This window comes from Zophobas morio, unplaced genomic scaffold (assembly GCF_036711695.1).
Source record: "Zophobas morio isolate AGI-343-1 ecotype UQ-CSIRO unplaced genomic scaffold, CSIRO_AGI_Zmor_V1 ptg000017l, whole genome shotgun sequence".
NCBI classification, from domain to species: domain Eukaryota; kingdom Metazoa; phylum Arthropoda; class Insecta; order Coleoptera; family Tenebrionidae; genus Zophobas; species Zophobas morio.
Window position 1 is genome coordinate 388,387 of NW_026972122.1, and position 16,837 is coordinate 405,223.

General features: G+C 33.0%; 1 protein-coding gene across 1 annotated transcript; it reads right to left on the bottom strand.

Moving 5' to 3' along the window:
- Positions 1 to 8,621: 8,621 nt before the first annotated feature.
- Positions 8,622 to 11,322, bottom strand: LOC135130345 (zinc finger protein 142-like). The gene is made up of 2 exons (XM_064057709.1): positions 11,094 to 11,322; positions 8,622 to 11,045 (listed from the first exon to the last, which is right to left on the bottom strand). The coding sequence occupies exon 2, from the start codon at positions 11,033 to 11,035 to the stop codon at positions 8,933 to 8,935; it is 2,103 nt and encodes a 700-aa protein (XP_063913779.1). The 5' UTR covers positions 11,036 to 11,045; positions 11,094 to 11,322; the 3' UTR covers positions 8,622 to 8,932.
- Between the last annotated feature and the right edge of the window lie 5,515 nt (positions 11,323 to 16,837).

Genomic DNA, 16,837 nt, shown 5'->3' on the forward strand with positions numbered 1-16,837 from the left:
TGGTTTAACCAACAACTGAAATACCGGGCCTAAGAGAAATAATGGTTAGTTAACCAGAAAATACTTAACCAAATTTTCGACACTGAAATACCGGTTCTTGGTTAAAGTTTTGGTTAAAATTTAACCAAGGTTAGTTAACCCTGATTTTAACCGACTACTGAAATACCGGGCCTAAGTGGTATGGATGTAAAAAGTGTCCATTCAAAACTAAGTATAGACTTGCTATACAAAAACATGTAAAACAACTCCACAAAAATGAAGAAGATATTAAATGGTACGAATGTAAAGTTTGCCCCTACAAAACCAAATGGAAGAGCAGTTTAAACCGTCACATAAATGTACAATCGCACGCAAATGTTTTGAACCTATGGGCGGATCATTTTTGCCGGTCGTCACCGAAGGAGGCGGTCCAAATCGTCTAAGGGCAGAATTTGTAGGTAGGTTCAAACTACAACGAAATTTACGTGTTGACCAAATTCTTACCCTGAATTAGTTTTAATTTTATAAATACTTACTCTGAATTAGTTTTAATTTTATAAATACCCTATCTAAAATGTTCAGAATATGATGAGTCTGTACTTGTGATTTACCATTCCATTAATATTTTTTGGATTTGTTTATACATACAGGGTGACTCAAAAAAAATAATGACTGAGTCAATTTATTTTATTGAAGAAATCAAGAATTGCAAAACTGAATACTTTGGAATCTTGTCAATCACACTAATATCAGGTCTAATTGTGCCGACCATAGTTATAAAATTCACATTAAAGTAAGTCACGGACATTTTTTGAAGTGTACTACATTTGAAAAAGCAAAAAAAATGTTCAGTTTAACTTCCTAATTTTGGTTTAAAGTTTATCAATCATATTTGACGCTTTATTTTATCCGTTTCATTTGCTATCCTTTACTGCGGTCTCTCTTGGATCGAGGTGTAACACCGGACCGAACGTTCTTCGACCGATTGGATAATTTATCACTTCCGACATCTTTTCGGCGACAAATTTAATCTTTGCATACTTCAGCGTAGTTAGTGAACTCGTTGTGACCACTGAAATATACAAAGAGTAAATTTTGAAATGGAACGAAAGTCGAAGAATACTTTCAAAGCCACGATCAAAATGTATTTGCTTATCTTCGCCAAAAAATGCATGACGTCATCGTAAAATTTGATATCATGAGTCTATACCTGTGATTTATCATTGCAGTAATATTTTTTAGATTTACTTATACAGCCTGTCTCAAAAAAAGGTCACTTCGATTTTCGATTTTTCGTTTTTTCGACCAACAGTTTCATCGAATTAGATTTTTCAGTTTAAATTTTTCTATCAACTTTTCGATTTTATTACTTTCTAATTTTCTGATTTTTCAAATTTGCGGTATTTTGATTTTTCGAGTTTTCAGTTTTTTCGTTTTTCGATTTTTTAATTTTTCGTTTTTTTGATTTTTCGATGTTTCGATTTTTTAAGTTGCCATTCTTTCAATTTTCGATTTTTCGTCTTTCCATTTTTAGATTTTTTGATTTTTCGTCAGTTTTTAGACTTTGCAATTTTTTTGCATTTTTCGGTTATATTTTACTTTCCGATTTTTTTGATTTTTGAATTCTCGATTTTACGTTTTTAATTCTTCGATTTCCGATTTTTCAATTTTCCGGTTTTTTAATTATTCTATTCTCGATTTTTCGATTTTCCATTAATCACAAAATTTTTCGATTTTTCGGTTGTTTTATTTTTCGACCTTCGATTTTTCAACTTTCGATTATTCGATTTTCCATTTTCTGATTTTACGATTTCTCGATTTTGGTTTTTCCGCTTTTGTGGTTTTTCGATTTTTCTGTTTGTTTCAGTTTTTATGGTTCTGCAATTTGCAGCTTTTGGATTGCAATTTTGTTACTTTCCGATTTTCCACTTTTCGATTTTTTTGATTTTTTTTCGATCGTCGTTTTTTCGATTTTCATTTCTTCGATTTTTTGATTTTTCAATTTTTAGGCCTTGCAATTTTTCTACTTTTCGCTTTTTCGAGTTTTTGTTTCATCGAATTTTCGATTTTCGATTTTTCGACTTTCCATGTTTAGATATTTTTCGATTTTTTTTTTATTTTTCGATTGTTCTGTTCGTCAGTTTTGACACTGCAATTTTTACTTTTCCACTTTTTTATTATTTTAGTTTCGGATTATTCGATTTTTGAATTTACGTTTTTTTTTTCATTTTTCGATTTCCGATTTTTTAATTTTTCGATTTTTCGGTTTTTTAATTTGTCGATTATCCATGTTCCGACTTTCGATTTTCCAATCTTCGATTTTTCAAATTCCAGTTTTCGATTTTCCACTTTTTGATTCAGTTTTTAGGCTTTGCAATTTGTTTACTTTTCGATTTTTCGATTATTTTACTTTCCATTTTTTTGATTTTTGAATTGTCGTTTAGAGTTTTCAATATTATGAATTTTCGAATTTTCGGTTTTCCTATTTTTCGATTTTTGATTTTTCCATTTTTCGGTTGTTTGATTTTTCAATTTTCGGTTTTTCAATCTTACAAATTTTCGATTTTTCAGATTTGTGAATTTCCAGTTTTTCGATCGACCTACGTATTAGATTCATTGAATTTTCGATTTTCGGTTTTTCCATTTTTAGATTTTTGATTTTCCAGTTTTGTATTTTCAGATTTTCTGTTTTTCGCATATCTGATTTATCAAATTTTCGATTTTTCGATATTTGATTTTCGAATTTTCGATTGTTCAGTTTTCCATTTTTCAGCTTTTAGACTTCAATTTTTTTACTTTTCGATTTTCCAAATTTTCGAGTTTCAATTTTCAGATTTTTGATTTTTCGATTTTCTTTTTAAATCTTTGAATTTTTCGGGTCTGATTTTTCGAATTTTTGATTTTTAATTTTTCCATTCTTCGGTTTTTAGACTTCAATTTTCTTTCTTTTAAATTTTTCGATATTCTATTTTCCGCTTTTCAGAATTTTCGATTTTCAGTTTTCAGACTTTCGATGATTAGAATTTTGGATTTTTCAGTTTTATGATTTTTCGATTTTTAGAAAATTTGAGTAGTCGAATTTTCGATTTTTCAATTCATCGATTTTTCCATGTTCAATTTTTCAATTTAAATTTTGCGATATTCAATTTGTCCATTGTCGATTTTTAGAATTTTCGGTTTTTCAGTTTTTTCATTCTCAACTGTTAGATTTCAATTTTGTTACTTTCCGATTTTTTGGTTTTCGATTTTCCAAGTTTCAGAATTTCCAAGTTTCTTTATTCAGATTTTCGATTTTCCACTTTTTCGATTTTAGATTTTTCGAATTTTTGTTTTTCCAATTTTTTGCTTTTTCGATTTTTCTGTTCGTTTCAGTTTTTAGGCTTTGCAATTTTTTTTACTTTATATATTTTGATTATTTTAATTTCCGATTTTTTTTATTTTTGTTTTTGATTTTTTTAATTTTCAATATTACAAATTTTTGACTTCGATTTTTTGGTTTTCCCGTTTTTCAATTTTCGATTTTTCGATTTTTGAGGTTTGTGAATTTCGATTTTTTGATTAGCCATTTTTTGATTTTCGATTTTTACGATTTGTATTTTTCGATTTTCTGTTTTTTGCATTAGTGAATTTCAGTTTTTCCGATTTTTGATTTTGCGCATATTTGATTAATCAAATTTTCGAAAAAGTTACCATGCTTACAAAAACTTCAAAACATCTACAATATTTCAAAGTATTCAGTTTTGCTATTCTTGATTTCTTCAATAAAATAAATTGACTCAGTCATTAACGTTTTTGAGACACCCTGTATAACCAAATCTAAAAAATATTAATGCAGTGATAAATCACAAGCATAAAACTCATCATATTTTATACATTTAAGATAGGATTTATTCTGCAAAATTTTGAGGTGACGTCAAAAATTTTTTAGAGGGGATAAGCAAATATATTTTAATTAAAAATGTATCATGTTTATCATGATTTTAAAACATTTGCAAGATTTCAAAGTATTCGATTTTTGCAAATTCAAAATTAAATTGCAAAATATTGTTTTATAATTTTGATTTTTTTTCCAAAAATCTGGACGTTTCGGATAAAAACTCAACACGGAGTCATAAACTACATGTGTAGGACTATGTTACTGTATACAATTTAAAACCCATTTACTATGCATAAATTTGAAGTGACGTCATTACATTATTGGTGGGGATGATTAGACAAATTTAATAATTTTGCGACATTTATGAAAAAAATATCAGTTAACAAAAATGGCACGTTTTTATTATTATGCCAGTTACATGTGACTCAACGACAATATCGTTTTTTTTAAGAGTATTTTATTTGGAAAAGTGATGAAATTTTTTATACGGAACAATTGGTCGAAAGATGTTAGAAAGCAAAATAATTCATGTCCGGACCATCGTTACACACGAACGAAAGTGACCATTATTTTATGGGAACAACTACCTGTTAAATCTTCTCGGACAAATTCCAGAGAACTAGTGTGAGCCATAAATATTTCTTACCAAATGTATATATAACTACTGTCCCTCCCGTTATTGTCAATAAAATTTTATAGGGTAAAATGTGAATTTCGTTGTAGTTTGAGCCTACCTACAAATTCTACCCTTGAAGGATTTGGACCGCCTTCTTCGGTGAGGGCAGGCAAAAACGATCCGCCCATAGGCTCAAAACATTTGCGTGCGATTGTACACCACTTAAAGGATGAAGACGTTAAATGCTCAACTAAACATATGAGGTCTACAATTTATTTTATTATTTTTAATTTATATTTTTTGTTTTTTTAATATTATGTGTATCATTAATTTATAGTAAATATTGTCATTTTGTTCTTATTTCTGCTCACGAAACAGGAAATAAACTTAAATCTTAATGAGATTGTGTATGATATATTGTGATAACCCAAATATCCGGCCTTAAATTGACACTAGCACGAGCGGAGTTTGGGACTCCTGGTCGTGATTGTTCTTCCACCGCGACGGTGATTCTATTCTATCGACAACACATGCCATCCAGTACCCCTCTATGACCAAGAAACTTCCCACGCGGAAACAAACCGTTACGGTCGCAAACTCGTGGCTGGGTCTCGACTATTGGGTCAAATCGACAGCGTCACGTCATCACGACCGTCCCTGACTTTTATGCAAGATGGTGCGGCCGCCAGTTCGACGAGGAACCGCGCACTCCGCTTCCGCTACGTGTTTCTGTGTTATTTTACCTCAGTTCCATTTAAATGACTGAACCAGTGTCAAAGTTTCAAAGAGCAATAAACAACATTTATTAAATTCGCCATACACTCTCGTGAAATTTTTAAACGGCAAAGAATTCTTATTTGAGATTAAGATTAGACATCAGAAAATTATATGATGAAAACATTAATCAACAAAATATTTACATAAAAAAATTAGCAAAGATTAAAAAAAAAAGATCTGGTATGAAGTAAAACTTGTGCAGACAAAAGCATTATGAAATTACTGTACTTAATCGATAAATCCAATAGATGTCACTACAGTAGGCGAAGGATCTGAAGATAGCTACAGAATAAAAAAAGGCCTCACGCGAACGGCTTGAGGAGACGAAGTCTTGGACTTTGGATTTATATCTAGGAGGCCTTGCTATAGTTTCATACGATTTTTTGGAGAGCTTCATAATGATTCGTTAAAGATGAAGTATGAGTCAAACTTTTTTTCATAACAATAATAATTTGTTACTGAAATAATGCTTTGTTTCCTACAGGTAAAAAAAGCAAATTATAAGCAACAGAAAATAAACAAACTGAAATCTAAATAAAAGTGTGTATGATGTCATAAATAACGTAAATGTACCTATATGAAGAACATAACACAATAAAACTTTCTATCTACCAAAAATAATAATACCAAATAGATATAAACTTCTAGTTCTAGTTAATACTTAGAAAAAAAGTCGAAAACTAGAGATGTATAGTTTTTTAAATAGCATTTCATTTACTAGAATTATTTTTAACTATACAGAGTGTAATATCACATTAGGGAACTGAGAGAAAAAAATGCTTCCCGCTTCCTCATCCATAACAAAATAAATCGAGCTCAATAACAAACAACGAAACGAAAATCTGAAAATTTCGTATGAAAAGTAAAAGTCGATTTATAAACTTACCGCTGACGTTGCTGCTCGCCGTTACGTTGCCGTTGACGTTGGGTTTTCAACCAATCAAATTGCGGTAGTGCAGTGCTGCCAACCTGAAGGAAAATCCCCTGAAATAGGGGGGACATTTTTTTAGTTAACAGCACTAATTCCACGAAAATCAAATTTTGATAGAGCTAATGAGGTCCAACAATATTAAGCCATTTAATCACCTGTTCGCCGAAACCCTCATATTCTAAATAGTTGCCATCATTTTCTACACTGTAGCTTTCTAGCAGTACTCATGCATTGTTAAAGATAGTCCTCGACGTTTAAATCGACAAAATTTATTGCTATTCGTCTCAAAAACAGATTAGGTATTACAATTACACTGTTTTGCCTTTTTCACAATATGTGTAGTCTTCTTTTCACAACAAGAAAGGTAAAACATGTTTAAAATGGTAAATTTTTGTAAGAGAGTATCCATTTTGAAATTACGCTCCGCCCCTCGGTCTGACACCGAATGAAAAATTCATCACGATTGAGATCGAGACGGATGGGTGGGGGCTTCCCTTTTGGTTTTCTTTTTTAATTAATACATTTATTTTTGTCTGTGTGTATAACACAATTGCTTAAGAACATATTTCACATGGTAATTTCTCACAGAAAAGTAAGGATTTAACAATTAAGCTCCGCCCCTCGGCTTACATCTTGACTTTTTTAATATACATAGCCATCCTTTCACAACAAGAAACTTAGAATATGGTTAAAATCGTAAATTGCACTTTTTCTGTTTTCTTATTTGAAATAAGTAACTTTTTTTCAGGGAAACATTGAGGGGTAGACTTTAATACCGACCATTCAAGATGGACTTAGTTCATTTCTTCATACAACATTGGAACAGGATTAAACAATTACATTTTTTACAGTTTATTTTATATATAAAGAAACCTTGTGGGTTTCTCAATCTATTTTCTGCAGCGTTTTAAACTTTCAACACATTTTTTTTTCAAAATACATACAAAAAAGCTTCCAGAAATCTTATTTATAACTTGATAAACAAAAGATGAGTCCTGAATAAGTGAATTTCATGAAATCTCCTAGCAAATGCTTTTAAACAAACTCCTGACTGTTAAACTGTGTTAGAACTAGTAATGATTAAAATCTTCATCCTACCCAGAAATTTCCTAGGAGAGCTACCAACCACCAGAAAGGAACTAAACGTGCACGTTGTTGCCTATGTTTAACGATTTTCTGTTTTTTTTTCAGCGCGGAGTTTTAATTCAAATTTGGTCACCACAACACCATGAAAAAGATCGTCCAATAGTTAAAATAATAGAAAATTTCCTAGTCTATCATTTTAAAAAATTTCATTTGGAATAAACGCGTTATTTTTCTATACAAATTAAAAAATTAAAAACCGTGAAAATGAAAATAATACTACTAATAATGAATTTATTTCCAGTAGACAATTAAAGATCCAGTATTTGAAAAATTTATAACTCACAATGGAAAAACTGCAAATTCGAGAAGTTGAAAATTTGAAAGAATAGAAAATTAAAAATTGATCAACTAAAAAAATTAGAATATCAAAAGGAATAAGAAATGAAAAATTGTAAACGCGAAACAGTGAAAAATCGAAAAAAATTAAAATTGAGGAATCGAAAAAACGAAAAATCGTAAAACTGAAAAACTGCAACACTGAAATATTGGAAGATTGAAAAATTAAAAAAATATAATTGAAAAATCGAAAACTTGTAAAATCGTAAAATCAAAGAAACGAAAATTTAAAAAATCGAAGAATTGATGAATTCCAAGTTGTAAAATTGTCCAATCAAAGATCGAGAAGTTGGAAAAACGAAAAACCGAAGTAAACAAAAATTTTAAATATCTAAAAATTGTGAAATTAAACAATTGCAAAATATAAATGAAAAACAATCGGGAAATTGAAAAATCTAAGAATAGCACTAGGTGAAAAATCGAAGAATTGAAAAATAAAAAAAAAACTGAAGAAATAAAGAAATGAAAAATTGAACAAATTTAAAACTCAAAAAATTGTAAAATTTAAAATTCAAAAATTGCAATTCGAAATATTGATAAATGACAAATTGAAAACATTAAATTATTGAGGAACGAAACATCCAAACGTTAACAAAGTAAAAAAACAAAAATCGAAAAATCTAATGAATGAACAATCGAAAAACATGCAACATCGCGAAACTGAAGAAACGACAAATTAAAAAATCGAAAATTTAAAAATTGCAAATCGGAGAAATTGAAAATTTTAAAAATTGAAATAACCAAAACTTGAAGAAACGAAAGCTCATACAATATTATTTTATATTTATTATATGATCGAGGTTTCAAGGAACATCGATATTAGAAAAAAATCAGTTTATATTTTGTATTATTACTTTTGGTAGATAGGAACTTTTATTATGTAATGTTTTTCGTATAGGTACATTTACGTTATTTATTAAATCATTACACATATAGGAAATAAGAACAAAATGACAATACTTTATATAACTTAATGTTATACATAATAATAAAAAAACATACAATAATAATAATAATATAAAAAAATCATTTTAACAAAGACTGTAAACGGGAAAAAATTACACTAATAAGTGGGCTCATCCCAGGGCAGTGCTTGCGTTGATTAAACAGTTTCTTTTTGTGTTTTGCGTTCATGAAGTCTTAAATTCGCTCTGACGTCGCTTTTCTATGGACAATTTTTGCATTCATACCACAGAATGTCTTTTCCATTTCCGTGTCGTAACTTCATGTGGTGTTTAAAATTATCCCTGCAAGTACACTCTTTGCACTCCTACGATTTACGCCCTTGTCTGTCCAAATGATGCCTAGCTACATGAATTTTTAACTGTGACTTGAGTTTATTTTTGTATGGACACTTTTCACATTTATACCATTCAATGGCTTCTTTGTCCAAATGCCGAGCATTTATATGATTTTTCAATGTGCTTTTATTTTTAGATTTGTATGGACATTTGTAGCATTCGTACCATTTAACATCTTCATCCTTTAAATGGTGTATGTTTACGTGCTGGTTTAAATTACCGCGACATTTGGCTTTGAAGGGACAAAGTTTACATTCGTGCCATTTAATATCGCGTGGATTTGTATGTCGCCTCATGATATGAGTTTTCAAGTCACTGGTTCGTTTTGATTTATAATCGCATTTATCACATTTATACCATTCAATGGCTTCTTTGTCCAAATGCCGAGCATTTATATGAGTTCTCAAATTGGTTTTTGTTTTAGCTTTATATGGACAGTTGTAGCATTCATACCATTTAACATCTTCATCCTTCAAGTGGCGCATCCTTATGTGAAGCTTTAAACTACTGGTACATTTAAATTTGAAGGAGCAATCTTTACATTCGTACCATTTAATATCGCGTGAATTTGTATGTCGCCTCATGATATGACTTTTCAAGGTAAAGTTATTTTTTGCTTTGTAATCACATTTATCACATCTATACCACTTAATATTTTTCTCGTCCAAGTGGCGTGCTTTAATGTGACTATTTAGCCTCGACGAGTCTTTGGCTTTATATAGACACTCTGTACATTGCCGCCATTCTATATCTTGTGGATTTAAATGGTGAGCAATTATATGTTTTTTTAAATGCGTCTTCTTTTTAGCTTTATGTGGACATTGGTTACATTTAAACCATTTAATATTTTCTTCACACCCGTGTTGGATAATTAAGTGAGTTTTGAAAGACCCCGCATATTTAGTTTTAAAATAGCAAATTTGGCATTCGTACCATTTAATGTCTTTTTTATTCATATGAACAAAGTTGCTGTGCGTCTTGAAATTGCTCTTTTGTTTCGTTTTGAATGGACATTTTTCACATTTGTACCACTTTACGTTTTCAGTTTTGTGTGATAGACGTTTGTGACGTGACAAGCTGCTTTGGTATTTAGTTTTATATGAACACTCTTCACATACATTCCATATAATATCTTGTTCATCTAAATGCTGCGCATTTATATGTTCCTTTAATACTGAATCATGTTTAGTCTTAAATTGACAGTCTTGGCATTTGTGCCATGAGACATCCTTATCTTTCAAATGATTTACAATAATGTGTGTCTTTAAAGCCAATAAATTTTTACCTCTGTATGGACAAGTCTGGCACTCGTGCCATGTAATATCCTTCTCATGTAAGTGCCACGAATTTATATGTTTCATTAAATTCCACTTAATTTTAGATTTATGTGGACACTTTTCACATTTATACCATTTAATACTCTGCTCATCCACATACTCCATAACACCGGGAGTTTTTAAAGAAATCCGTCTCTTTGGTTTGTTCATATGCCTCATTACATGTACTTTTAAACGCGATTTCAGAATGGATTTATAGGAGCAATGTTCACAATAATACCACTTACGTTGATCGTCACTCAAATGCTTTAAAATTTTGTGTGCCTTCAAGTTTGGTTTCTTTTTGAATCTGCATTCACACTGGTTGCAGTGATACCATGTGGTAATTTTATCATTAGCTGTTACTATTTGAGGGTGATTGCTCCCCAAACACTGCGTACCGTGCTGAAGCCACTTAAGCTTGAAATGTGTTTCGAAACTGCACTTCTTGCAAATGAAACTTTGAGTTGAGTAAACTTGCTCTGGTAAATTCTCTTCAGACTTCCTATAACACAGTCGGGCGTGCTGCTTGAAAAGAAGTGTTAGTTCTGTCTGGAAATTGCAGTCCTCGCAGTGGTAAGTTTCGACGTCGATATTTTCACAGTTGAAATATTGTGGGGGAGCTTGGTGGCGTTTAACGTGGTTCACCATGAGCAAAAGTGAGGTTGTGAAATACGGACAAACCTTACAGTGGTGGACATTGTCCAGGGAAGGCTTCATGTGGGCGAGCTTCTTCGAGTATTTTAGTAGCGACATGGTGATTTATCTAAAAATGTTTATAAGTGTGTGGAGTGGACGTCAAGTTTGTTCTTACCTGGTACTTTGAGAGAAAAGCGTCTAATTTACTGTAGCACGTGCTGTAGTTATAACCTCAAATTTGTCGGCTTTCTAAATCGATTTTTGTATGATGAACATGAAAGTAGATTGAAAGGTTACCCCGGGTTAGCCAAACATTATCAAATAGTATATTTACTTGACAGAAAAAATGTGTAAAATAACTATTAAAAGGGAAAAATTCCGAAATTAAATGCCTCAGAACCAGAACAAAAACATTAGAATCAGATTAGAATCACAGATTAGAATGTCAAGTTACAGATTTCTGTAAAGCAATGGAATGTTTTTTATTCATGTTCAAAACACATTTCACTTATAATTGAAGTTTTGATAAATATTTTATTAATTTATTTACATTTTCAAATGTTCTTGTATTTTTTTACTTTAAAATGTTAATATGACATCACAGAATACAAATGACAAATTTAAGTAGGCAACCAACAATACGTGTAATGTAAATGAGAGTACAAAAGGAAGCGATTCTCCTAATTTAAGCACAATTTTAGCACTAAGAAAGAAAGTTTTTCTTCATTTCTGTTAATTATTAAGTGGGATTTATAAACTTGCTGTTGACGTTGAAGTTCCCGTTGCAGTTGCTGTTCCCGCTGACGTTGCTTTTAGAGCTGAAAATGTCATTTATAAACTCCGTTGCCAAGTTGTCGTCGATAGTAACTTTGATGTTCGTTCAACTTTTGCCGTTTTTAAAGAGGTTGTAAAAGAAAAGTGGAGGATTTAAGTTGATTTATACAAAAAAATACCATTTTAGACATGTCTTAAGTTTCTTGTTGTCGAAATAAGTCTACACATATTAAGACAAAAAAGCAAAGTATAGCCCCGCCCACCCGCCCTATCTCAATTATGATAATTTTTTTTATTCGTCGTGAGCTAAGAAGGCGGAGCTTAACTACAAAATCTTTATTTCTCAACGAGATATTAAAAACATGTTTTTGAGTATCGTGTTCTTCAAAAAATACCATCTATATTAAGAATAAAATAAAGCCAAAGATTAGGCCCCACCCAAACCCGCCCCGACCTCAATTCTCAATTGTGATGAATTTTTCATTCGTCGTAAGCTGAGGGCCGGGGATTAATTGCTAGATCCATATTTGTCTACAAGAACTTACCATTTTAAACATGTTTTAAGTTTCTTCTTCTGAAAACACAACTACGTATATTAAGAAAAAAGGGAAAGTATAAGGCCCGCCCTCCCGCCTCAATCTCAATTGTGATGATTTTTTTAATCGAAATTCATATTTCCTTACAAAAATTTACCATTTTAAATGTGTTTTAAGTCTCTAAGAATAAAAAAATCATCACAATTGAGAAGGGGTGGGCGTACAGGGTTAATATTTTGCCTTTTTGTTTAATGTACATAGAATTTTTTGAACAACAAGATACTCATGTTTTTAATTTTACAGTATTGTGCAGTTAAGCTCTACAGTCTACCCCCTTGGTTCACGGCGAATAAAAAAATCATCAGAATTAAGATAGGGTGGGTGGGTGGGCCTTCATTTTGTCTTTTTGTTTTAATATGTGTAGACTTCTTTTCACAACATGAAACTTAAAATATGTTTAAAATGGAAAATTTGCATAAAGAAATATTGATTTTGCAATTAGGGTCCGCCTCATAATTGCAAAATCCATATTTCCTTGCAAAAATGTACCATTTTAACCAAGTTCTAAGTTTCTTGTTGTAAAAAGATGGCTATGTATATTAAAAAAAAAAAAAGCAAGATATAAGCCCCGCCCACCCGCCCTATCTCAATTCTGATGACTTTTTTATTCGTCGTAAGCCGAGGGGCGGAGCTTCATTGTTAAATTCTTATTTTTCTACGAGAAATTACCATGTGAAATATATATGTAATCGTGTTATGCAGAGAAAACAAGTATTAATTAAAAAAGAAAACCAAAAGAGAAGCCCCACCCATGGGTCACGATCTCAATCGTGATGAATTTGTGGCCGCCTGGAAGTAGGCAACCAGTTATACATACATAATGCAGCCACCGGATTGGCAGTTACAACGCGCAAGCCCAAAGAGGAAACGCCACGGTGGAAACGTAAAACAGACTCTCTTCTTCTCCGACCACTCACCGGGTGCAGACGTCCTCTTCTTCTCCGACCACTCACCGGGTGCAGACGTCCTCTTCTCTTCAAGACCTCCACGTGGACATACACATACAACCTTGGGCCGTGTTATCATTTTTGTAGTTGGTATTGTAAATAAACCTGTACTAAAACCGTTTCCGTTAGTAATTCGACGACAACAATTACAATTGGTGACCCCGACGTGATCGAAGAACTACGGGTACGAACATGTCGACTGCCGAAGAACTGCAACAGCAACTCGAAAAACAGCAAGAAGCCATCCGGAAGCTAGAGCACACTCCAGCCGGTCACAGACGTAGCGAACCCACCAGACAAAGAGAGGTACGACAATTAAGAAGAAACTGATAGCCGCCTACACCGACTCACAGGAGAAGCAGCTACGAAAGCTGATAAACGAGATGGAGCTAGGGGACCGACAACCATCGCAGTTATTCCGCGAAATGAAGGCACTCGCGGGGCAACAGATGAATAGCGAAGTCATAAAAACGCTCTGGCTACAGCGACTTCCACCACATGTCCAACTCGTGCTGTCTGCGAGCGAGGGAGTACCGCTGGAAAAGATGGCAGAAATCGCGGACAAATTGGCGGAAATACACAGAAGCAACGCTATGGCTTCCAGTATCAACGCGATAGGCGCCACCAGCGACTCGACGCGGCAGAACACCATCGTACCAACGCAGGAAACTAACCTCATTACGGTAATAGCAGACCTCCAGAAACAGATGGCGGCCTTATCGGTAGCCGTAACTCATCTAACCAACACGAGAGGGCGCAGTCCACAAGCACGGCCACGGCCAGCTCCATCAACTAAATACGGCCGTCCCATTTTTTCTAAAAGTTGTTCCTAAAAAGCATGCCATGACCGCCCTCTATTTGGCGTCATCTATCGGAGAACTGTCAAACACTGTCAAATTCAAATCCACGAATTGTCAATTTAAATATTTGATTAAACTCTTTCATTATTAAAGAAAATGGTTAAAAAGTGCTTTATTTGTGGTAGTACGGACATTCCGCTGTTTCAGTTTCCAGCGGAACATACTTTAAGAGCCAAATGGTTAGACGTCATTAATAAAGTTTGTGGTAAATTTGAATATTGAATATCAATGTAAAAATTCACATATTCTTCCTTAATTTAGACGTAACAAATATTAATGATTACTCGGTAATCTGTAAAAATCACTTTGAAGAAGGCTGTCTCAAATTTGTCAACAGGAGATACCGGCTGAATAAAGAAGCTGTACCCACTGTTGATGTAAAATTATTATTATATTATTTTACAAAATTCGAAATTATATTGCTTAAAGGTTGAAACATCTCCAGAACCTGAATTTCCTGTCCTGCCTTGCAGATTTGAAAAATATGTACAAGCTGATTTAATTTCTTTAAAAGAACTTCAAAATCTGCGGTACCACTGTAAAGTGTTAACTCAAAAATTGAAAAGAACCACACAAAAATACCATCAATGTTTGTCAAAAATTGAAGATTTGAAGCAACAGAAAAGCGAAAACTCTCCAAATGTAGAGCTTATCACTAAATTAGTAAGAAATGCAGAAGCTGGTGATGAAAAGGCGGCATTTCTGTTGGATTTATTAAAAAACCACTTTAAGCAGAAACCGAGATGGTCTGAGCAAACCATAAGAATGTCAATTATATGGAGATTTTGCTCTCCGAAAGGTTACCGATTCTGTCACACGAATTTGTTTAAAGTTCCTTCGAAAAGTACTTTATCAAGGTTTCTTGGTGAATACAAAGGCCAAAATGTCTTAATAAAACAACGTTTGGAGGCTGAAGTCCAAAATTTTAGAGTACCGGTTGAAAGAGTGTGTTCTTTAATAGTTGACGATATGTCAGTCAAAGAAAGAATCCAGTATAGTAGAACTGATGATCATATTTATGGCTTGGATACTTGTGGTTCCCACGAAATAGGCCAACGTCCCCAAATCGCAAATAAGATGTTGTGTTACGTTGTCCATGGGTTGTCGACGAAATATACCATCCCAGCGGGATATTTTTTTCATAAAACTTTATCCACAAATGATTTTCATGCGATTACTATTTCGGTTTTACAACTTTTGAGTGAAAGTGGATTTATTGTGTTGAGACTGGTGACGGATAACTTTTCGGCAAATACTGCACTTTTTAAAAAGTTGGGAAATGGATCTCTTCAGAATTATATTTCTCACCCTGTTCTGCCATCAATACCTTTGTTTTTGAGCTACGATTACTGTCACGCAGTGAAGAATGCGAGGAGTTTATTTTTAGACAGGGAAATGTCCTCTTCCGAAGGTGTTATTTCATCTACATATTTGAAAAAATTGTACGATTTACAAAAAGATTTGCCTGTTAAACCTGTAAGGTACCTAACCAGGAAGCATTTGTACCCTTCGAATTTCGAAAAAATGAATGTGCTGCGAGCCATTCAAATATTTTCACCATCAGTCACGGCATCTTTGAAGTTTTTGAAGGAAGCAGGTGATCCGAGGTTTTGCAACGTCGACGCCACTATTAGTTATCTGGAAAACATGTATAAGTTTTTCCAAATCCACAACGTGTCTAGTAGAACGTATTATATCCGTTCACGAGACAGCACGGTTGCACCTTATGCAGATGTATCAGACCAAAGGTTAGAGTGGTTAAATGTAACACTTCCTAATTACATCGACGATGTGCAAAGCAATTCTTCAAGAGACAGATTGTCTGGTTTATCAGAAGAAACAGCAGAGGCCTTAAAATTCACCGCCAAGAGTACATGCCTTTGTATAAAATTCTTGCTGAAACAAGTTGGATTTTACTACGTTTTAACAAGGGGATTCAGTTCAGATGCTGTTGAAGCTATGTTTTCCCATGTACGCCTGAGAGGAGGGTCTAATGATGCAACAGACGCAAGGGCGGCGGAGTACGCCCTACGTCAAATATTACGTTGTGGCATTGTTAAGGCTTCCACATCGGCAAATATTTCTGAAACTATCAGTTTTGTGAGTACAGCCCCATCAAAGACAAGAGAGGTAGTAGAACAACATATAGAAGATATGGTATTACCTTTTCAGTTAAGAATGAAAATTCAAAATTTGAAGACAAACATGCCTGCTAACAATACAATATATTCTGCGTCAGTAGCGTTCCTAGCAGGTTACATCATTAAGAAACTGAATGACAAATTAAAGTGTGACGTGTGTGTATCACCATTAGTTTCCACAACACTTCCAGGGCCTTTGCTCCGTTTGATATTCTTGCAAGATCGTGGAGGTCTAACGTATCCAAACGAAACTTTTGTTGGAATCATTAAGAGAATAGCTGACATTGTGCAAGAAATTTCACCTTTTTTAAAATATGAAATGCCATTATATCAAGCATTTCAGTGCTTATATCCTCATTTGAAGGAAAATTCGTTATTTTGTTGCCCCTTGCACAAGGATAAATTGTCTAGTATGGTTATCAATCTAACTGTGAAGCCTGTTCTTGACAACATTTGTCTAGAAAAAACGGACATGGTTAAGAATTTACAATTACGCCAAAAGCCATTAAGTAGAAAAGTACTGAAATTATAAATAATGTAAATATACATTTGCGATCGCATTGTCCAAGATATTTTCACGAAATTATGTTCCTTAGTAAGT

What these genes read in the sequence shown, in the direction of transcription:
- LOC135130345 (XM_064057709.1), bottom strand. Translation starts at nt 11,035, where the DNA reads ATGTCGCTACTAAAATACTCGAAGAAGCTCGCCCACATGAAGCCTTCC.